This window comes from Thalassophryne amazonica, chromosome 4 (genome assembly GCF_902500255.1).
Source record: "Thalassophryne amazonica chromosome 4, fThaAma1.1, whole genome shotgun sequence".
NCBI lineage: Eukaryota > Metazoa > Chordata > Actinopteri > Batrachoidiformes > Batrachoididae > Thalassophryne > Thalassophryne amazonica.
The window spans coordinates 95,300,994-95,325,647 of record NC_047106.1 but is presented as its reverse complement, the minus strand read 5'-3'; the positions used below and the strand labels follow the sequence as shown (position 1 = coordinate 95,325,647).

The window sequence follows — 24,654 nt, the reverse complement described above, 5'->3', positions numbered from 1 at the left end:
TTGGGAGGGATGACGCATAACCTTGCACAGGCACAGAACACTGTACAGAATGCTAATTATTTCAAGATATAGGAGAAGTGCTAGTTGTAAGACCAATAAACTGAACAAGACATTCCCAAACTTAAGAACGCCTGGGCCACTTCAAAATCCAAAACTGTCTGGGGCCCACCCAGAACTTGAATCACAATTTTGACTGACAAATGAGATGATATTATATATATATATACATACATACATACATATATATACACACATACATACATATATATATATATATAAAATTAATATATATAATAATATATATATTCATTACACTAGAAGTCTTTCAGAAAGCGCTGTAACTAGGTTTAAGGATATGATTCCTTCTTTATGTTCTCTAATGCCATATACCAACACAGTGCAGAGTAGCTACCTAAACTCTGTAAGTGAGATAGAGTATCTCATCAATAGTTTTACATCCTCATTGAAGACAACTTTGGATGCTGTAGCTCCTCTGAAAAAGAGAGCTTTAAATCAGAAGTGCCTGACTCCGTGGTATAACTCACAAACTCGCAGCTTAAAGCAGATAACCCGTAAGTTGGAGAGGAAACTTACCACCTCTACTGGTGGTTGGCTCTCACTGCGGTATTGTATCACTTCCTGTTCCGGAGCACAGCGGTGTTTTTCTGTATCTGTTAGCTGTTTAATCTGCGCAGTTAGATTGATCTAGTTATCTAGATTACGATTTGTTTCCCAGTGTAATCTTTACGTGCCTTAACTAAAGCACTCCCTCTGCTGAATCACCTCTAAATTATTTACACATTATTCACTTTGCGTGTTTTTAGGAATCCGCTAGCTTAGCACAGCTACTAGCTCTTAGCCGATTTAGCATGGTGGCTTCTCCTGTCTCTCCCACACTTTTCTGCTCTGGGTGTGAAATGTTTAGTTATTCCTCGGCCTCTTTTAGCAGTAACGGTACTTGTAATAAGTGTAGCTTATTCGTAGCTTTGGAGGCCAGGCTGGGGAATTGGAGACTCGGCTCCGCACCGTGGAAAATTCTACAGCTAGCCAGGCCCCTGTAGTCGGTGCGGACCAAGGTAGCTTAGCCGCCGTTAGTTACCCCCTGGCAGATCCTGAGCAGCCGGGAAAGCAGGCCGACTGGGTGACTGTGAGGAGGAAGCGTAGCCCTAAACAGAAGCCTCGTGTACACCGCCAACCCGTTCACATCTCTAACCGTTTTTCCCCACTCGACGACACACCCGCCGAGGATCAAACTCTGGTTATTGGCGACTCTGTTTTGCGAAATGTGAAGTTAGCGACACCAGCAACCATAGTCAATTGTCTTCCGGGGGCCAGAGCAGGCGACATTGAAGGAAATTTGAAACTGCTGGCTAAGGCTAAGCGTAAATTTGGTAAGATTGTAATTCACGTCGGCAGTAATGACACCCGGTTACGCCAATCGGAGGTCACTAAAATTAACATTAAATCGGTGTGTAACTTTGCAAAAACAATGTCGGACTCTGTAGTTTTCTCTGGGCCCCTCCCCAATCGGACCGGGAGTGACATGTTTAGCCGCATGTTCTCCTTGAATTGCTGGCTGTCTGAGTGGTGTCCAAAAAATGAGGTGGGCTTCATAGATAATTGGCAAAGCTTCTGGGGAAAACCTGGTCTTGTTAGGAGAGACGGCATCCATCCCACTTTGGATGGAGCAGCTCTCATTTCTAGAAATCTGGCCAATTTTCTTAAATCCTCCAAACCGTGACTATCCAGGGTTGGGACCAGGAAGCAGAGTTGTAGTCTTACACACCTCTCTGCAGCTTCTCTCCCCTGCCATCCCCTCATTACCCCATCCCCGTAGAGACGGTGCCTGCTCCCAGACTACCAATAATCAGCAAAAATCTATTTAAGCATAAAAATTCAAAAAGAAAAAATAATATAGCACCTTCAACTGCACCACAGACTAAAACAGCTAAATGTGGTCTATTAAACATTAGGTCTCTCTCTTCTAAGTCCCTGTTGGTAAATGATATAATAATTGATCAACATATTGATTTATTCTGCCTTACAGAAACCTGGTTACAGCAGGATGAATATGTTAGTTTAAATGAGTCAACACCCCCGAGTCACACTAACTGTCAGAATGCTCGTAGCACGGGCCGGGGCGGAGGATTAGCAGCAATCTTCCATTCCAGCTTATGAATTAATCAAAAACCCAGACAGAGCTTTAATTCATTTGAAAGCTTGACTCTTAGTCTTGTCCATCCAAATTGGAAGTCCCAAAAACCAGTTTTATTTGTTATTATCTATCGTCCACCTGGTCATTACTGTGAGTTTCTCTGTGAATTTTCAGACCTTTTGTCTGACTTAGTGCTTAGCTCAGATAAGATCATTATAGTGGGCGATTTTAACATCCACACAGATGCTGAGAATGACAGCCTCAACACTGCATTCAATCTATTATTAGACTCAATTGGCTTTGCTCAAAAACTAAATGAGTCCACCCACCACTTTAATCATATCTTAGATCTTGTTCTGACTTATGGTATGGAAATAGAAGACTTAACAGTATTCACTGAAAACTCCCTTCTGTCTGATCATTTCTTAATAACATTTACATTTACTCTGATGGACTACCCAGCAGTGGGGAATAAGTTTCATTACACTAGAAGTCTTTCAGAAAGCGCTGTGACTAGGTTTAAGGATATGATTCCTTCTTTATGTTCTCTAATGCCATATACCAACACAGTGCAGAGTAGCTACCTAAACTCTGTAAGTGAGATAGAGTATCTCGTCAATAGTTTTACATCCTCATTGAAGACAACTTTGGATGCTGTAGCTCCTCTAAAAAAGAGAGCTTTAAATCAGAAGTGCCTGACTCCGTGGTATAACTCACAAACTCGCAGCTTAAAGCAGATAACCCGTAAGTTGGAGAGGAAATGGCGTCTCACTAATTTAGAAGATCTTCACTTAGCCTGGAAAAAGAGTCTGTTGCTCTATAAAAAAGCCCTCCGTAAAGCTAGGACATCTTTCTACTCATCACTAATTGAAGAAAATAAGAACAACCCCAGGTTTCTTTTCAGCACTGTAGCCAGGCTGACAAAGAGTCAGAGCTCTATTGAGCTGAGTATTCCATTAACTTTAACTAGTAATGACTTCATGACTTTCTTTGCTAACAAAATTTTAACTATTAGAGAAAAAATTACTCATAACCATCCCAAAGACGTATCGTTATCTTTGGCTGCTTTCAGTGATGCCGGTATTTGGTTAGACTCTTTCTCTCCGATTGTTCTGTCTGAGTTATTTTCATTAGTTACTTCATCCAAACCATCAACATGTTTATTAGACCCCATTCCTACCAGGCTGCTCAAGGAAGCCCTACCATTATTTAATGCTTCGATCTTAAATATGATCAATCTATCTTTGTTAGTTGGCTATGTACCACAGGCTTTTAAGGTGGCAGTAATTAAACCATTACTTAAAAAGCCATCACTTGACCCAGCTATCTTAGCTAATTATAGGCCAATCTCCAACCTTCCTTTTCTCTCAAAAATTCTTGAAAGGGTAGTTGTAAAACAGTTAACTGATCATCTGCAGAGGAATGGTCTATTTGAAGAGTTTCAGTCAGGTTTTAGAATTCATCATAGTACAGAAACAGCATTAGTGAAGGTTACAAATGATCTTCTTATGGCCTCGGACAGTGGACTCATCTCTGTGCTTGTTCTGTTAGACCTCAGTGCTGCTTTTGATACTGTTGACCATAAAATTTTATTACAGAGATTAGAGCATGCCATAGGTATTAAAGGCACTGCGCTGCGGTGGTTTGAATCATATTTGTCTAATAGATTACAATTTGTTCATGTAAATGGGGAATCTTCTTCACAGACTAAAGTTAATTATGGAGTTCCACAAGGTTCTGTGCTAGGACCAATTTTATTCACTTTATACATGCTTCCCTTAGGTAGTATTATTAGACGGTATTGCTTAAATTTTCATTGTTACGCAGATGATACCCAGCTTTATCTATCCATGAAGCCAGAGGACACACACCAATTAGCTAAACTGCTAAACATGGATGACCTCTAATTTCCTGCTTTTAAACTCAGATAAAACTGAAGTTATTGTACTTGGCCCCACAAATCTTAGAAACATGGTGTCTAACCAGATCCTTACTCTGGATGGCATTACCCTGACCTCTAGTAATACTGTGAGAAATCTTGGAGTCATTTTTGATCAGGATATGTCATTCAAAGCGCATATTAAACAAATATGTAGGACTGCTTTTTTGCATTTACGCAATATCTCTAAAATCAGAAAGGTCTTGTCTCAGAGTGATGCTGAAAAACTAATTCATGCATTTATTTCCTCTAGGCTGGACTATTGTAATTCATTATTATCAGGTTGTCCTAAAAGTTCCCTAAAAAGCCTTCAGTTAATTCAAAATGCTGCAGCTAGAGTACTGACGGGGACTAGAAGGAGAGAGCATATCTCACCCATATTGGCCTCTCTTCATTGGCTTCCTGTTAATTCTAGAATAGAATTTAAAATTCTTCTTCTTACTTATAAGGTTTTGAATAATCAGGTCCCATCTTATCTTAGGGACCTCATAGTACCATATCACCCCAATAGAGCGCTTCGCTCTCAGACTGCAGGCTTACTTGTAGTTCCTAGGGTTTGTAAGAGTAGAATGGGAGGCAGAGCCTTCAGCTTTCAGGCTCCTCTCCTGTGGAACCAGCTCCCAATTCAGATCAGGGAGACAGACACCCTCTCTACTTTTAAGATTAGGCTTAAAACTTTCCTTTTTGCTAAAGCTTATAGTTAGGGCTGGATCAGGTGACCCTGAACCATCCCTTAGTTATGCTGCTATAGACGTAGACTGCTGGGGGGTTCCCATGATGCACTGTTTCTTTCTCTTTTTGCTCTGTATGCACCACTCTGCATTTAATCATTAGTGACCGATCTCTGCTCCCCTCCACAGCATGTCTTTTTCCTGGTTCTCTCCCTCAGCCCCAACCAGTCCCAGCAGAAGACTGCCCCTCCCTGAGGCTGGTTCTGCTGGAGGTTTCTTCCTGTTAAAAGGGAGTTTTTCCTTCCCACTGTAGCCAAGTGCTTGCTCACAGGGGGTCGTTTTGACCGTTGGGGTTTTACATAATTATTGTATGGCCTTGCCTTACAATATAAAGCGCCTTGGGGCAACTGTTTGTTGTGATTTGGCGCTATATAAAAAAATTGATTGATTGATTGATTGATTGAAATGGTGTCTCACTAATTTAGAAGATCTTCACTTAGCCTGGAAAAAGAGTCTGTTGCTCTATAAAAAAAAGCCCTCCGTAAAGCTAGGACATCTTACTACTCATCACTAATTGAAGAAAATAAGAACAACCCCAGGTTTCTTTTCAGCACTGTAGCCAGGCTGACAAAGAGTCAGAGCTCTATTGAGCCGAGTATTCCTTTAACTTTAACTAGTAATGACTTCATGACTTTCTTTGCTAATAAAATTTTAACTATTAGAGAAAAAATTACTCATAACCATCCCAAAGACATATCGTTATCTTTGGCTGCTTTCAGTGATGCCGGTATTTGGTTAGACTCTTTCTCTCAGATTGTTCTGTCTGAGTTATTTTTATTAGTTACTTCATCCAAACCATCAACATGTCTATTAGACCCCATTCCTACCAGGCTGCTCAAGGAAGCCCTACCATTATTTAATGCTTCGATCTTAAATATGATCAATCTATCTTTATTAGTTGGCTATGTACCACAGGCTTTTAAGGTGGCAGTAATTAAACCATTACTTAAAAAGCCATCACTTGACCCAGCTATCTTAGCTAATTATAGGCCAATCTCCAACCTTCCTTTTCTCTCAAAAAATCTTGAAAGGGTAGTTGTAAAACAGCTAACTGATCATCTGCAGAGGAATGGTCTATTTGAAGAGTTTCAGTCAGGTTTTAGAATTCATCATAGTACAGAAACAGCATTAGTGAAGGTTACAAATGATCTTCTTATGGCCTCAGACAGTGGACTCATCTCTGTGCTTGTTCTGTTAGACCTCAGTGCTGCTTTTGATACTGTTGACCATAAAATTTTATTACAGAGATTAGAGCATGCCATAGGTATTAAAGGCACTGCGCTGCGGTGGTTTGAATCATATTTATCTAATAGATTACAATTTGTTCATGTAAATGGGGAATCTTCTTCACAGGCTAAGGTTAATTATGGAGTTTAAAAAAACAGCTCCGTCTTGGAAGTCTCACAGGACATGTTGGGGCATGTCCAGCTGTTACACAATTTCTCGGATACTCACTCGACTGAAAGCCATCGAAAGCCGTCTGAATCTTCTGAATTGTTTCCAACACAGAGGTGGTTTTTTTTTTGCTGCGCGTCCTGAGCTGCTTCGTGCCGACGCGTGAAATCCTCCGCACGTCTTTCATTACAAAATCTCCTGTAACAGTGGAATGTGCCGCAAAAGTGCTATGTCCACCTCTCTTGCCATTTCTGTGGTAGTCACATGATGTCCTGGATCAACACAGCATTCAGTTTAGAAATGATCTGGTCAATCCAGCCTGTCAAATGGCCGCTCGGCGTGCCGTGCGCCCTCCGCCGCTGTGGACCGTATTTAAAAAGGTTTCAACAGTCCATAGTCCGCGTGACGCCGACAGAATCTTCACTGATATCCAACTGAATCTATCGAATGGTTTTCAACTGGCTGTCTCTAACAGTTTCTGAAAAAAATTTCATGGAGCAAAGCAGCGGTCTTTCAGCAAGTTCTCAGACAAAAGAAATCCGACGGGAGGGGTGGACCAGTGCTCACTCAAAGCCTGCCCACAGGCGAATGACGCAACCGACAGGCGTGGAAAAACTCACGCATGCGCACGAAGGTTCAAGCTTGGCTGATGCAATCACACGTGATTCAAATCCATATAGTTTTTGAAAAAATAAAAAGGTCCGTTACTTTTTGGACAGACCTCGTATGTTTTAGTTTTAAAGTAATGCACTAATTTTGAAGGTTTTAGTGTTTGGACACACATGCCGCAATGCATTGTGGGTACATTCGTTTCCTGACATCAGTGGTTGGTTGGTCAGTATAACACACAAGTTACTGAAAAGTGTGGTGGGTTTGACAAATAACTCTGTATTTGTAAATATGTCTTTTTTCATCTAAAAAAAAAGCCAACTTGAAAACTGAAAATTCTGTTAAGTGATTCAGAAAATCTTTTTCTCCCTCTTCCTTTCTCTCTGCTGGTCAGCTCTCCTCTGCCTGCAGAGGATAGAGCTCTACCATTCATTGCTGTCTGTCTGCTACAAAACATGTAACAGGCAGGCACTAAAATCAATGATTTCAGACTTTACAAATGTTTTTAATTGTTAAGCTTTATTCACTATGCCCACAAAAATATGTTAGTGATCTAAAAGTTATCGGAAATAAATTTACTGGAAGCTAACTGGTCCGCTGATGGGTTTCAAAGTTATCTGAAAAACTAATCAGCTATCGAAAAAGTTAGCTGTGATAATCAGCGGTTAGCAGAACTGTGTGTGTATGTATATATATATATATATATATATATATACACACACACACACACAAAGTGTGCATCCAGAAAGTATTCACAGCACTTCAGTTTTTTCCCACATTTTGTTATGTAACAAGCAGCCGAGCAGCCGGGAAAGCAGGCCGACTGGGTGACTGTGAGGAGGAAGCGTAGTCCTAAACAGAAGCCCCGTGTACACCGCCAACCCGTTCACATCTCTAACCGTTTTTCCCCACTCGGAGACACACCCGCCGAGGAACAAACTGGTTATTGGCGACTCTGTTTTGAGAAATGTGAAGTTAGTGACACCAGCAACCATAGTCAATTGTCTTCTGGGGGCCAAAGCAGGCGACACTGAAGGAAATTTGAAACTGCTGGTTCAAGGCTAAGTGTAAATTTGGTAAGATTGTAATTCACGTCGGCAGTAATGACACCCGGTTACGCCAATCGGAGGTCACTAAAATTAACATTGAATCTGTGTGTAAATTTGCAAAAACAATGTCGGACTCTGTAGTTTTCTCTGGGCCCCTCCCCAATCAGACTGGGAGTGACCTGTTTAGCCGCATGTTCTCCTTGAATTGCTGGCTGTCTGAGTGGTGTCCAAAAAATGAGGTGGGCTTCATAGATAATTGGCAAAGCTTCTGGGGAAAACCTGGTCTTGTTAGGAGAGACAGCATCCATCCCACTTTGGATGGAGCAGCTCTCATTTCTAGAAATCTGGCCAATTTTCTTAAATCCTCCAAACCGTGACTATCCAGGGTTGGGACCAGGAAGCAGAGTTGTAGTCTTACACACCTCTCTGCAGCTTCTCTCCCCCTGCCATCCCCTCATTACCCCATCCCCGTAGAGACGGTGCCTGCTCCCAGACCACCAATAACCAGCAAAAATCTATTTAAGCATAAAAATTCAAAAAGAAAAAAATAATATAGCACCTTCAACTGCACCACAGACTAAAACAGTTAAATGTGGTCTATTAAACATTAGGTCTCTCTCTTCGAAGTCCCTGTTAGTAAATGATATAATAATTGATCAACATATTGATTTATTCTGCCTTACAGAAACCTGGTTACAGCAGGATGAATATGTTAGTTTAAATGACTCAACACCCCCGAGTCACACTAACTGCCAGAACACTCGTAGCACAGGCCGAGGCGGAGGATTTGCAGCAATCTTCCACTCCAGCTTATTAATTAATCAAAAACCCAGACAGAGCTTTAATTCATTTGAAAGCTTGACTCTTAGTCTTGTCCATCCAAATTGGAAGTCCCAAAAACCAGTTTTATTTGTTGTTATCTATCGTCCACCTGGTCGTTATTGTGAGTTTCTCTGTGAATTTTCGGACCTTTTGTCTGATTTAGTGCTAAGCTCAGATAAGATAATTATAGTGGGCGATTTTAACATCCACACAGATGCTGAGAATGACAGCCTCAACACTGCATTTAATCTATTGTTAGACTTGATTGGCTTTGCTCAAAATGTAAATGAGTCCACCCATCACTTTAATCATACCTTAGATCTTGTTCTGACTTATGGTATGGAAATTGAAGACTTAACAGTATTCCCTGAAAACCCCCTTCTGTCTGATCATTTCTTAATAACATTTACATTTACTCTGATGGACTACCCAGCAGTGGGGAATAAGTTTCATTACAGTAGAAGTCTTTCAGAAAGCGCTGTATATGTCATATACCAACACAGGGCAGAGTAGCTACCTAAACTCTGTGAGTGAGATAGAGTATCTCGTCAATAGTTTTATATCCTCATTGAGGACAACTTTGGATGCTGTAGCTCCTCTGAAAAAGAGAGCCTTAAATCAGAAGTGCCTGACTCCATGGTATAACTCACAAACTCGCAGCTTAAAGCAGATAACCCGTAAGTTGGAGAGGAAATGGCGTCTCACTAATTTAGAAGATCTTCACTTAGCCTGGAAAAAGAGTCTGTTGCTCTATAAAAAAGCCCTCCGTAAAGCTAGGACATCTTACTACTCATCACTAATTGAAGAAAATAAGAACAAACCCAGGTTTCTTTTCAGCACTGTAGCTAGGCTGACAAAGAGTCAGAGCTCTATTGAGCCGAGTATTCCTTTAACTTTAACTAGTAATGACTTCATGACTTTCTTTGCTAATAAAATTTTAACTATTAGAGAAAAATTACTCATAACCATCCCAAAGACATATCGTTCTCTTTGGCTGCTTTCAGTGATGCCGGTATCTGGTTAGACTCTTTCTCTCTGATTGTTCTGTCTGAGTTATTTTCATTAGTTACTTCCTCCAAACCATCAACATGTCTATTAGACCCCATTCCTACCAGGCTGCTCAAGGAAGCCCTACCATTAATTAATGCTTCGATCTTAAATATGATCAATCTATCTTTATTAGTTGGCTATGTACCACAGGCTTTTAAGGTGGCAGTAATTAAACCATAACTTAAAAAGTCATCACTTGACCCAGCTATCTTAGCTAATTATAGGCCAATCTCCAACCTTCCTTTTCTCTCAAAAATTCTTGAAAGGGTAGCTGTAAAACAGCTAACTGATCATCTGCAGAGGAATGGTCTATTTGAAGAGTTTCAGTCAGGTTTTAGAATTCATCATAGTACAGAAACAGCATTAGTGAAGGTTACAAATGATCTTCTTATGGCCTCAGACAGTGGACTCATCTCTGTGCTTGTCCTGTTAGACCTCAGTGCTGCTTTTGATACTGTTGACCATAAAACTTTATTACAGAGATTAGAGCATGCCATAGGTATTAAAGGCACTGCACTGCGGTAGTTTGAATCATATTTATCTAATAGATTACAATTTGTTCATGTAAATGGGGAATCTTCTTCACAGACTAAGGTTAATTATGGAGTTCCACGAGGTTCTGTGCTAGGACCAATTTTATTCACTTTATACATGCTTCCCTTAGGCAGTATTATTAGACAGCATTGCTTAAATTTTCATTGTTACGCAGATGATACCCAGCTTTATCTATCCATGAAGCCAGAGGACACACACCACTTAGCTAAACTGCAGGATTGTCTTACAGACATAAAGACATGGATGACCTCTAATTTCCTGCTTTTAAACTCAGATAAAACTGAAGTTATTGTACTTGGCCCCACAAATCTTAGAAACATGGTGTCTAACCAGATCCTTACTCTGGATGGCATTACCCTGACCTCTAGTAATACTGTGAGAAATCTTGGAGTCATTTTTGATCAGGATATGTCATTCAATGTGCATATTAAACAAATATGTAGGACTGCTTTTTTGCATTTGCGCAATATCTCTAAAATTAGAAAGGTCTTGTCTCAGAGTGATGCTGAAAAACTAATTCATGCATTTATTTCCTCTAGGCTGGACTATTGTAATTCATTATTATCAGGTTGTCCTAAAAGTTCCCTGAAAAGCCTTCAGTTAATTCAAAATGCTGACGCTAGAGTACTGATAGGGACTAGAAGGAGAGAGCATATCTCACCCATAATGGCCTCTCTTCACTGGCTTCCTGTTAATTCTAGAATAGGATTTAAAATTCTTCTTCTTACTTATAAGGTTTTGAATAATGAGGTCCCATCTTATCTTAGGGACCTCATAGTACCATATCACCCCAATAGAGTGCTTCGCTCTCAGACTGCGGGCTTACTTGTAGTTCCTAGGGTTTGTAAGAGTAGAATGGGAGGCAGAGCCTTCAGCTTTCAGGCTCCTCTCCTGTGGAACCAGCTCCCAATTGTGATCAGGGAGACAGACACCCTCTCTACTTTTAAGATTAGGCTTAAAACTTTCCTTTTTGCTAAAGCTTATAGTTAGGGCTGGATCAGGTGACCCTGAACCATCCCTTAGTTATGCTGCTATAGACTTAGACTGCTGGGGGGTTTCCCATGATGCACTGAGTGTTTATTTCTCTTTTTGCTCTGTATGCACCACTCTGCATTTAATCATTAGTGATTGATCTCTGCTCTCTTCCACAGCATGTCTTTTTCCTCATTCTCTCCCCTCAGCCCCAACCAGTCCCAGCAGAAGACTGCCCCTCCCTGAGCCTGGTTCTGCTGGAGGTTTCTTCCTGTTAAAAGGGAGTTTTTCCTTCCCACTGTCGCCAAGTGCTTGCTCACAGGGGGTCGTTTTGACCGTTGGGGTTTTTCCGTAATTATTGTATGGCTTTGCCTTACAATATAAAGCGCCTTGGGGCAACTGTTTGTTGTGATTTGGCGCTATATAAATAAAATTGATTTGATTTGATTTAACAGCCAAAATGTAGTAAATTCATTTTTCCCTCAAAATTCTACTCACAATGCCCTGTAATGACATCATGATTTTTTTGTTTGTTTGTTTGTTTGTTTGTTTTTTTTTGCAAATTTACAAAAAATAAAAACACTAAGAAATTGCATGTACATACGATGTCTGTCCAAAAAGTATTGGACCTTTTTATTTTTTGCAAAAACCATATGGATTTGAATCATGTGTGATTGCATCAGCCAAACTTGAACCTTTGTGCGCATGCGTGTGTTTTTTCACGCCTGTCGATTGCGTCATGAGCGGCACGGTGGGGCAATCCTCCGCTTCTTTTTCCATGAAAAAAACTCCTGTAACAAACAGTAGAATGTACCGAAAAAGTGCTGATGTCACGCATGAAGGTTCAAGCTTGGCTGATACAATCACACGTGATTCAAATCCATATAGTTTTTGAAAAAAAATAAAAAGGTCAGTTACTTTTTGGTCAGACCTCGTATGTATTCACACACTTTGCTCAATACAGTTCCTGCTGCTGAAAAACATCCTCATAGCAAGATCCTGCCACCACCATGCTTCACTGTCGGGATGGTGCCTGGTTTCCTCCAAACATGACAACTGACATTCACACCAAAGAGTTCAATCTTTGTCTGATCAGACCAGAGAATTTTGTGTCTCATGGTCTGTGAGTCTTTCAGGTGTCTTTTGTCAAACTCCAGGTGGGCTGCGATGTGCCTTTTACTAAGCAGTGGTTTCCATCTGGCCACTCTACCATACAGGCCTGATTGGTGGATTGCTACACAGATGGCTGTCCTCCTATAAGGTTCTCCTCTCTCCACAGAAGAATGCTGGAGCTCTGACAGAGTGACCACTGGGATCTTGGTCACCTGTTTGACTAAGGCCCTTTCCCCCCAAAACTCAGGTTAAACAGAGGGCCAGCTCTAGGAAGAGTCCTGGTTGATCTGAACTTACTTACTGATGATGGGGCCACTGTGCTCACTGGAACCTTCAAAACAGTAGAAATGTTTCTGTACCTTTCCCAAGGTTGTCTATAGACCTCAGACAGGATTGTCTCAGAGGTCTACAGACAATTCCTTTGACTTCATGCATGGTTTGTGCTCTGACATGCACTATCAACTGTGGGACCTTATATGTAGACAGGTTTATGCCTTTCCAAATCATGTCCAATCAACTGAATTTATTCCAGGTGGACTCTAAGCTGTAGAAACATCTCAAGGATGAACAGTGGATGCACCTGAGCTCAATTTTGAGCTTCATGGCAAATGCTGTGAATACTTATGCACATGTGATTTCTTGGTTTAATTATTATAATTAATAAATTTGTAAAAATCTCAACTTTCACATTGTCATTATGGGGTATTATGTGTAGAATTTTGAGGGGGGAAAATGAATTTCATCCATTTTAGAAGAAGGGTGTAACAAAATGTGGAAAAAGTGAAGCGCTGTGAATACTTTCCAGATGCACCGTAATATATATATATATATATATATATATATATATATATATATATATATACACACACACACACACGAGGTCTGTTAGAAAAGTATCCGACCTTTATTTTTTCAAAAACCATATGGATTTGAATCACGTGTGATTGCATCAGCCAAGCTTGCCCCAACATGTCCTGTGAGGCTTCATCACGGCGTTACTTTGCGCCATGCGGCTCCACCGCGACGCGCGGAACTCCGCTCCTCTTTCCATGACAAAAACTCCTGTAACAGTGGAATGTGCCATTCATTTCTAAACTGGACGCTGTCTTGATCCGGTATGTCGTCTGACTAGCACAGGAATTGTGAAAAGACGTGGACATCAGCACTTTTTCGGCACATTGAGACAGACATGCGGAGGAGTTCTGCGCGTCACGGTGGAGCCGCATGGCGCAAAGTAACGCCGTGATGAAGCCTCACAGGACATGTTGGGGCATGTCCAGCTCATGCTCAATTTCTCGGATAATCACACGACTGAAAAGCAACTGACAGCCATCTGAAATCCACCTGAAAGCCGTTCTGTGAGACCAACATGGAGGTGTTTTGTGCCACGTAACGAACGGCTCCGTGGCGCGTCCCTCCGCTTTTCTTTCCATGAAAAAAACTCCTGTAACAGTGGAATGTGCCGAAAAAGTGCTGATGTCCACACCTTCTGCCTTTTTGTGAAAGTCAGACAACGTCCCGGATCAACAAAGCCTTCACGTTGGAAATGATCTGGTTGTTTCAGCGAGGTTTGAGCATGTCGATCGGCGCTCGGAGCGCGGTGCGCTCTCAGCAGTTGTGGGCGTTCTTTAAACCGGCTGGAGCACTCCTTAATCTGTGTAATCCCCATAAAATTGTCCCTGAAAGCCATATTAATTTTCTGAACGGTGTCCACCTGGAGGTCTCTCACAGTTTCTGGAAAAAAATTGATGCAGCAAAGCTCCAAATCGTTCAGACATTTATTCGCAATAAAAAACAACGAGAGGGGTGGACCAGTGCTCACACAAAGCCTGCTCACAGGTGAATGACGCAACCGACAGGCGTGAAAAAACTCACGCATGCGCACGGAGGTTCAAGCTTGGCTGATGCAATCACACGTGATTCAAATCCATATGGTTTTTGAAAAAAAATAAAAAGGTCAGATACTTTTCTAACAGACCTCGTGTGTATATATATATATATATATATATATATATATATATATATATACTAAACAAAAATATAAACGCAACACTTTTGGTTTTGCTCCCATTTTGTATGAGATGAACTCAAAGATCTAAAACTTTTTCCACATACACAATATCACCATTTCCCTCAAATATTGTTCACAAACCAGTCGAAATCTGTGATAGTGAGCACTTCTCCTTTGTTGAGATAATCCATCCCATCTCACAGGTGTGCCATATCAAGATGCTGATTAGACACCATGATTAGTGCACAAGTGTGCCTTAGACTGTCCACAATAAAAGGCCACTCTGAAAGGTGCAGTTTTATCACACAGCACAATGCCACAGATGTCGCAAGATTTGAGGGAGTGTGCAATTGGCATGCTGACAGCAGGAATGTCAACCAGAGCTGTTGCTCGTGTATTGAATGTTCATTTCTCTACCATAAGCCATCTCCAAAGGCGTTTCACAGAATTTGGCAGTACATCCAACCAGCCTCACAACCGCAGACCACGTGTAACCACACCAGCCCAGGACCTCCACATCCAGCATGTTCACCTCCAAGATCGTCCGAGACCAGCCACTCGGGACAGCTGCTGAAACAATTGGTTTGCATAACCAAAGAATTTCTGCACAAACTGTCAGAAACCGTCTCAGGGAAGCTCATCTGCATGCTCGTCGTCCTCATCGGGGTCTCGACCTGACTCTAGTTCGTCGTCGTGACCGACTTGAGTGGGCAAATGCTCACATTCGCTGGCGTTTGGCACGTTGGAGAGGTGTTCTCTTCACGGATGAATCCCGGTTCTCACTGTCCAGGGCAGATGGCAGACAGCGTGTGTGGCGTTGTGTGGGTGAGCGGTTTTCTGATGTCAATGTTGTGGATCGAGTGGCCCATGGTGGCGGTGGGGTTATGGTATGGGCAGGCGTCTGTTATGGATGAAGAACACAGGTGCATTTTACTGATGGCATTTTGAATGCACAGAGATACCGTGACGAGATCCTGAGGCCCATTGTTGTGCCATACATCCAAGAACATCACATGTTGCAGCAGGATAATGCACGGCCCCATGTTGCAAGGATCTGTACACAATTCTTGGAAGCTGAAAATGTCCCAGTTCTTGTATGGCCGGCATACTCACCGGACATGTCACCCATTGAGCATGTTTGGGATGCTCTGGACCGGCGTATACGACAGTGTGTACCAGTTCCTGCCAGTATCCAGCAACTTCGCACAGCCACTGAAGAGGAGTGGACCAACATTCCACAGGCCACAATTGACAACCTGATCAACTCTATGTGAAGGAGATGTGTTGCACTGCATGAGGCAAATGGTGGTCACACCAGATACTGACTGGTATCCCCCCCAATAAAACAAAACTGCACCTTTCGGAGTGGCCTTTTATTGTGGACAGTCTAAGGCACACCTGTGCACTAATCATGGTGTCTAATCAGCATCTTGATATGGCACACCTGTGAGGTGGGATGGATTGGTTTGTGAACAATATTGTGAACAATATTTGAGGGAAATGGTGATATTTTGTATGTGGAAAAAGTTTTAGATCTTTGAGTTCATCTCATACAAAATGGGAGCAAAACCAAAAGTGTTGCATTTATATTTTTGTTGAGTACTAAGTGTCAGAGCCACAATTCCTTCACGTCTTTCAGCTTTGATACATTTCAAAATAAAATGCTATTTATTGACCAGTAAAGCCACCACAGAATTGTTTCTTACCGCTCAACCTTGGAAACATGTCCTCCGCTGTGACTGCAGTTATGATGATACCTTTTCACTTCCTCCTGCATAGAAAGAGGCACAAATGTGTCAACAGCGTTAATTTTCTTTGATTTTTTTCTCCATGTAAAGGGTCAAGAACAAAGTAAAATAGCTGGGCTGGGGTGAGTAACAATCATTTGTAGCATTCTCTGACTTCGTAATTATACTGTACTAAGACAGTCTTTAAAAATGGCAGCTTATGTTTCTATTTTTTAAAGTAGAACTCATAAGCACACTTCTGTTTCTTTATAATTATTCCTCTTGAGGTGAAAAAGAAGTCACCAGGTTCATTTCTCATTACTGTACTACTTTTCTCTGGAATGACCTGCCTCAAACGTGTTGAGTCCTTGAAAGAGCAAACTTTGGGAACTCATACTGGTCTTGCAACAGTAAAGCTGCACCTACTTGTATGTTTTCACTCTGAAATGTGAATTATTGCAGATAAGCAATTATCAATTTCTCCATCAAGTATAGGTCTACATCATTCAGACAAACACAACAGTTGTACAGTCTTATCACAAATAACACCAGCTGTTCTTTGTAAATCCTAGAGATGACTGTGAATTCAATTTATTTAGTTTATATAGCACCAAATCACAACAATACTGACTCAAGACACTTCACACAAATAAGTTTTAACCTTAACCCCTAGAGCAAGCACACAGATGACAGTGGTAAGGAAAAACTCCATCTCATCATATTGAGGAAGAAACCTCAAGCAGACCAGACTCAAAGGGGTGACCCACTGCTTAGGCCAATCTACCAAAAAGGTTTACAATACAATACAAAACATAACAGAAATTGATGAGAATCCATGCAGGTGTCCAGTACACCATCGGGGGGGGTCATTAAGCCATTCATGAATGAAAAATTCCAGTAAATCAGCAGTTTGTGAAAGTCAAAACAGTTCAAAATGGTAAATGGACTGCATTTATATGGCACTTTTCCATCTGCAACAGACACTCAAAGCGCTTTACAATAACGCCTCACATTCACCCCGATGTCAGGGTGTTGCCATACAAGGCACTCACTACACACCAGCAGCAACTAGGGGATTCAGGACCTTGCCCAAGGGTGCTTAGTGATTTTCCAGTCAGGCTGAGATTTGAACCAAGGATCTTTAGGTCTTAAGCCTAACGCTTAACCACAAGACCATCACCTCCCCCACAAAAAACATTGCATTAAAAGTCAACTGAATCCACTTTAATTCACATTCTGATGCTTTGGTTGACCTTCAGCAGATCCTCAAGCATGTCAACATGTCTATATGCATATGAGTTTCTGCCACATGACTGGCTGATTAGACATTTGCTTACAGGTATACCTAATGAAATGGTCGATGAGGGTATACAAACCAGTCTTGTTCCTGAGTGTGTGATCACTTGATAAAACCAAAGGAAACAAAAGAACATTATGTCTTCAGCAGATCTGTATTTAGTAGCAACTGTTATTGAAACGTGATGCAATCAAACTGTGTGTGTTAGGCGAGCAGCCAGCTTCATCAGATTATTCACAAACCCAAAAAGGGCAATCGATAGACTGCAAAGAAAAGGTAGTCAGTATATTCAACATGTCAGAAAAATACACAAAGGAAAAGAGGAATGAACTGGTGAGAAAACAAAACTGTTCATAACAGGATGTCTTCTACTTTTTAATTGATGAGTTATTAAAACCATCTTTTCTCAGAGGCCGACTTCTATGACAGAGATCAATGGCAAACACACTTGACCGCGCACACTGAAGACAATCTCATTCCCTCCTGGGTGTGAGAGATGGCCACTTCTGTGTAGATGCCCTTCAGCAAGATAAACACCCATAATGCACCAGTGCACCAATGCAGACACAAACGAACACCTGGTTCACGCATCTCTGCCAAGGGATGAAAAGTGTAGATGCACTCATCAGTCTGATGTTGGAGTGTTTAATTACAGCATGTCGATGCGCTGAAACATCTGCATCAAGGTATTGACTGGTTACCTGCAACTCAAATGAAAACGATCAACTCAAGGAAACATCCAATCAGGAGAGGAGCTGTACCGGTACATACTGCTTATTAATGGCAACATAGGAAATCAATTTACATGCACAGTGCAGGAAGGAAGTGATACAGACTCAACAGTTATCCTCTCACCCGAGCTGGAGAACAACCAAAAACACTGCTGACAAATGTAACAGCGGAAAAATTGTATTTGTAGTTTACTTTATGTAATTATGTGCAAAGCTTTAAATCCAAACTTTTGAGTGGAATTTCACTGAGAACGTTTTCTCCTGATGAGATAACGCCATGAAAACAGCAACAGTCACCCCCCCCACCACCAAACCACTGCAATGACACACAGCAGGCCATGGAAGTTGACAAATGAAGCACAGATAAGACACAGCAACGCAGAGGAGACTGAAAACATACAATATGTGAGCTGAACTCACCTCACTGAGGAGGTTAGGTTTCCACCCACCGCTGTTTGCCAAGAAAAAAAAACAAAGTTTTAGGGTTTTTTTTTTTTTCTAACCTCGGTAACCCAGCAAACTCTGAAAGAGGTTCAGTTTGACATGGTGTATAAACCAATTAAATTGATAATATAAATGCAACACTTTTTTTGCTCCCATTTTTTATGAGTGGACCTCAAAGATCTAAAACATTTTCTGTGTACACAAAAGACCTATTTCTCTCAAATATTGTTCACAAATCTGTCTCAAGTTAGTGAGACAGAGGTGGGATGGCATATCATTTGCAGGGATATGCCATCCCAACTCACAGGTATGGCATATCAAGATGCTGATAAGACAGTATGATTACTGCACAGGTGTGCCTTAGGCTGGCCACAATAAAAGGTCACTCTAAAATGTACAAAGAACTGAAATGAACCACTGCCCCAGTGAGGTCATGAGCGCTCTGGAGCAGGTTTTCATCCAGGATGTCTCTGTACATTGCTGCATTCATCTTTCCATCAATCCCTACTAGTCTCCCAGTTCCAGCCGCTGAAAAACATCCTCACCACCATGCTTCACTGTAGGGATGGTGCCTGGTTTCCTCCAAACATGACGCCTGGCATTCTCACCAAAGAGATTGATTGATTGATTGCAATCTTTATGATCTTTACGTGTGTTATACATCATACGGATAAAGTGAGGAACCTTGGAGTAATTTTTGATCCTACGTTGTCCTTTGATCTCCACATTAGAGACATTACGAGGACTGCTTTCTTCCATTTGCGAAATATAGCGAAGATTCGTCCCATCCTGTCTATGGCTGATGCTGAGACTTTGATTCATGCATTTGTCTCTTCTAGATTGGACTACTGTAATGCTCTATTTTCTGGCTTACCGCAGTCCAGGATTAGGGGTCTTCAACTGGTTCAAAATGCTGCTGCCAGACTTTTGACACAAAACAGAAAGTTTGACCACATTATGCCCGTTTTGGCATCCCTGCACTGGCTTCCTGTTCTTGCAAGATCGGATTTTAAAGTACTGTTATTAGTTTATAAAATTGTTCTTGGACTTGCACCTCCCTATCTGGCTGACCTGGTAAGCCCCTATGTACCGGGTCGGGCCCTGCATTCTCAGGGTGCAGGACTTCTGTGTGTTCCCAGGGTGAATAAAAAGTCTGCCGGTCACAGAGCTTTCTCCTACCGTGCCCCAGCTCTGTGGAACGATCTCCCGGCACACATTCGGCAGTCGGATACTGTGGAGACTTTTAAGTCATGTTTAAAGACTCATTTGTTTTCCCTGTTTTATCATTAGTGTTATGATGTGTTTTTAATTCTTGTATTCTTTTATGGTTGTCTTTATTTTATGGTCATCTTTTTATTGTGTTTTAAATTTTTAATTGTTTTTTTTACGTTGTGTGAAGCGCCTTGAGACAATTTCATCGTGAATTGGTGCTATATAAATTAATAAATTTGATTTGAAATTTTTATCTCATCATACCAGAGAATTTTGTTTCTCATGGTCTCAGGCAAGGTTCTCCTCTCTCCACAGAGGAATGCTGGAGCTCTGACAGAGTGAACATCACCTCCCTGACTAAGGCCATTCTCCCTGGGAAGAGTCATGGTGGATCTGAAATTTTTCCATTTACGAATGATTGAGGCCACGTTTCTGTACCCTTTCCCAGATTTGTGCCTTGAGAAAATCCTGTCTCAGAGGTCTACAGACAAATCCTTTGACTTCATGCTTGGTTTGTGCTCTGACATGCACTGTCAACTGTGGGACCTTATATGTAGACAGGTGTGTGCTTTTTCAAGTCACATCCAATCAACTGAACTTACCCCAGGTGGACTCCAATTAAGCTGTAGAAACATCTCAAGGATGATCAGTGGAAACAGGATGCACCTGAACTCAATTTTGAGCTTCAAGGCAAAAGCTGTAAATACTTATGGACATGTGATTTTTTTTTTAATTTTTTTTAATTTACAAAAATCTCACAAAAAAGTCACATTGTCATTATGGGGTAGTGTGTAGAACTTTGAGGAAAAAAAAATGAATTTCAACCATTTTGGAATAAGCCTGTAACAAAACAAAATGTGGGAAAAGTGAGGTGGGCTTCAAAAAAAAAAAAAAAAAAAAAAAAAAAAAAAAAAAAAAAGAGGCCCACCTCAAAAAAATGAAGCCCACCTCATTTTTTTTTTCAAAAAAAAAAAAAAGAAAAAAAAAAGAGGTGGGCTTCATAGATAATCGGCAAAGCTTCTGGGGAAAACCTGGTCTTGTTAGGAGAGCTGGCATCCATCCCACTTTGGATGGAGCAGCTCTCATTTCTAGAAATCTGGCCAATTTTATTAAACCCTCCAAACCGTGACTATCCAGGGTTGGGACCAGGAAGCAGAGTTGTAGTTTTACACACCTCTCTGCAGCTTCTCTCCCCCTGCCATCCCCCCAATACCCCATCCCCGTAGAGACAGTGCCTGCTCCCAGACCACCAACAACCAGTAAAAATCTAAGCATAAAAATTCAAAAAGAAAAAAATAATATAGCACCTTCAACTGCACCACAGACTAAAACAGTTAAATGTGGTCTATTAAACATTAGGTCTCTCTCTTCTAAGTCCCTGTTAGTAAATGATATAATAATTGATCAACATATTGATTTATTCTGCCTTACAGAAACCTGGTTACAGCAGGATGAATATGTTAGTTTAAATGAGTCAATGAGTCACACTAACTGTCAGAATGCTCGTAGCACAGGCCGAGGGGGAGGATTAGCAGCAATCTTCCACTCCAGCTTATTAATTAATCAAAAACCCAGACAGAGCTTTAATTCAATTGAAAGCTTGACTCTTAGTCTTGTCCATCCAAATTGGAAGTCCCAAAAGCCAGTTTTATTTGTTATTATCTATCGTCCACCTGGTCGTTACTGTGAGTTTCTCTGTGAATTTTCAGACCTTTTGTCCGACTTAGTGTTTAGCTCAGATAAGATAATTATAGTGGGCGATTTTAACATTCACATAGATGCTGAGAATGACAGCCTCAACACTGCATTTAATCAATTATTAGACTCAACTGGCTTTGCTCAAAATGTAAATGAGTCCACCCACCACTTTAACCATACTTTAGATCTTGTTCTGACTTATGGTATGGAAATTGAAGACCTAACAGTATTCCCTGAAAACCCCCTGCTGTCTGATCATTTCTTAATAACATTTACTTTAATGGACTACCCAGCAGTGGGGAATAAGTTTCATTACAGTAGAAGTCTTTCGGAAAGCGCTGTAACTAGGTTTAAGGATATGATTCCTTCTTTGTTATGTTCTCCAGTGCCATATACCAACACAGTGCAGAGTAGCTACCTAAACTCTGAGTGAGATAGATTATCTCATCGAGCACAACTTTGGATGCTGTAGCTCCTCTGAAAAAGAGAGCCTTAAATCAGAAGTGCCTGACTCCGTGGTATAACTCACAAACTCGCAGCTTAAAGCAGATAACCTGTAAGTTGGAGAGGAAATGGCATCTCACTAATTTAGAAGATCTTCACTTAGCCTGGAAAAAGAGTCTGTTGCTCTATAAAAAAGCTCTCCGTAAAGCTAGGACATCTTACTACTCATCACTAATTGAAGAAAATAAGAACAACCCCAGGTTTCTTTTCAGCACTGTAGCCAGGCTGACAGAGTCAGAGCTTTATTGAGCCGAGTATTCCTTTAACTAGTAATGACTTCATGACTTTCTTTAATAATAAAATTTTAACTATTAGAGAAAAAATTACTCATAACCATCCCAAAGTCATACCGTTATCTTTGGCTGCTTTCAGTAATGCTGGTATTTGGTTAGACTCTTTCTCTGATTGTTCTGTCTGAGTTATTTTCATTAGTTACTTCCTCCAAACCATCAACATGTCTATTAGACCCCATTCCTACCAGGCTGCTCAAGGAAGCCCTACCATTAATTAATGCTTTGATCTTAAATATGATCAATCTATCTTTATTAGTTGGCTATGTACCACAGGCTTTTAAGGTGGCAGCAATTAAACCATAACTTAAAAAGCCATCACTTGACCCAGCTATCTTAGCTAATTATAGGCCAATCTCCAACCTTCCTTTTCTCTCAAAAATTCTTGAAAGGGTAGTTGTAAAACAGCTAACTGATCATCTGCAGAGGAATGGTCTATTTGAAGAGTTTCAGTCAGGTTTTAGAATTCATCATAGTACAGAAACAGCATTAGTGAAGGTTACAAATGATCTTCTTATGGCCTCAGACAGTGGACTCATCTCTGTGCTTGTCCTGTTAGACCTCAGTGCTGCTTTTGATACTGTTGACCATAAAATTTTATTACAGAGATTAGAGCATGCCATAGGTATTAAAGGCACTGCGCTGCAGTGGTTTGAATCATATTTATCTAATAGATTACAATTTGTTCATGTAAATGGGGAGTCTTCTTCACAGACTAAGGTTAATTATGGAGTTCCACAAGGTTCTGTGCTAGGACCAATTTTATTCACTTTATACATGCTTCCCTTAGGCAGTATTATTAGAAAGCATTGCTTAAATTTTCATTGTTACGCAGATGATACCCAGCTTTATCTATCCATGAAGCCAGAGGACACACACCAATTAGTTAAACTGCAGGAATGTCTTACAGACATAAAGACATGGATGACCTCTAATTTCCTGCTTTTAAACTCAGATAAAACTGAAGTTATTGTACTTGGCCCCACAAATCTTAGAAACATGGTGTCTAACCAGATCCTTACTCTGGATGGCATTACCCTGACCTCTAGTAATACTGTGAGAAATCTTGGAGTCATTTTTGATCAGGATATGTCATTCAATGTGCATATTAAGCAAATATGTAGGACTGCTTTTTTGCATTTGCGCAATATCTCTAAAATTAGAAAGGTCTTGTCTCAGAGTGATGCTGAAAAACTAATTCATGCATTTATTTCCTCTAGGCTGAACTACTGTAAGTCATTATTATCAGGTTGTCCTAAAAGTTCCCTGAAAAGCCTTCAGTTAATTCAAAATGCTGCAGCTAGAGTACTGACGGGGACTAGAAGGAGCGAGCATATTTCACCCATACTGGCCTCTCTTCATTGGCTTCCTGTTAATTCTAGAATAGAATTTAAAATTCTTCTTCTTACTTATAAGGTTTTGAATAATCAGGTCCCATCTTATCTTAGGGACCTCATAGTACCATATCACCCCAATAGAGCGCTTCACTCTCAGACTGCAGGCTTACTTGTAGTTCCTAGGGTTTTTAAGAGTAGAATGGGAGGCAGAGCCTTCAGCTTTCATTCTCCTCTCATGTGGAACCAGCTCCCAATTCGGATCAGGGAGACAGACACACTCTCTACTTTTAAGATTAGGCTTAAAACTTTCCTTTTTGCTCAAGCTTATAGTTAGGGCTGGATCAGGTGACCCTGAACCATCCCTTAGTTATGCTGCTATAGACTTAGACTGCTGGGGAGTTCCCATGATGCACTGAGTGTTTCTTTCTCTTTCTGCTCTGTATGCACCTCTCTGCATTTAATCATTAGTGATTGATCTCTGCTCTCTTCCACAGCATGTCTTTTTCCTCATTCTCTCCCCTCAGCCCCAACCAGTCCCAGCAGAAGACTGCCCCTCCCTGAGCTTGGTTCTGCTGGAGGTTTCTTCCTGTTAAAAGGGAGCTTTTCCTTCCCACTGTCGCCAACTGCTTGCTCACAGGGGGTCATTTTGACCGTTGGGGTTTTTCTGTAATTACTGTATGGCTTTTGCCTTACAATATAAAGCGCCTTGGGGCAACTGTTTGTTGTGATTTGGCACTATACATATATATATATATATATATATATATATATATATATATATATATATATATATATATATATATATATAAAAAGTGAAGCGTTGTGAATACTTTCTGGATGCACTGTACGCATTAAAAATGGCAATGATTCCAAAACTATTTCTTATCAAACTCTTTCGAAAAAGAACTGCAACTGAAGGGCCAAGGGAGTTTTTCCTGACGACTGTGCTTGCTCAGTAGGGATGATAAGGTTAGCCCCTACCCTTGTGAAGTAACTGGGTGATTTTGGTGGTG

General features: G+C 40.9%; 1 protein-coding gene across 3 annotated transcripts in view; it reads right to left on the bottom strand.

Moving 5' to 3' along the window:
* schip1 (schwannomin interacting protein 1) overlaps positions 1-24,654 on the bottom strand; it is a 1,140,784-nt gene that overhangs the window by 1,094,353 nt on the left and 21,777 nt on the right. For all 3 annotated transcript variants that reach the window (XM_034168281.1, XM_034168282.1, XM_034168283.1), the window contains exon 3: positions 16,108-16,172. In XM_034168281.1, the coding sequence (XP_034024172.1) occupies positions 16,108-16,172 (65 nt within the window). The remainder of the gene's footprint in view (positions 1-16,107; positions 16,173-24,654) is intronic.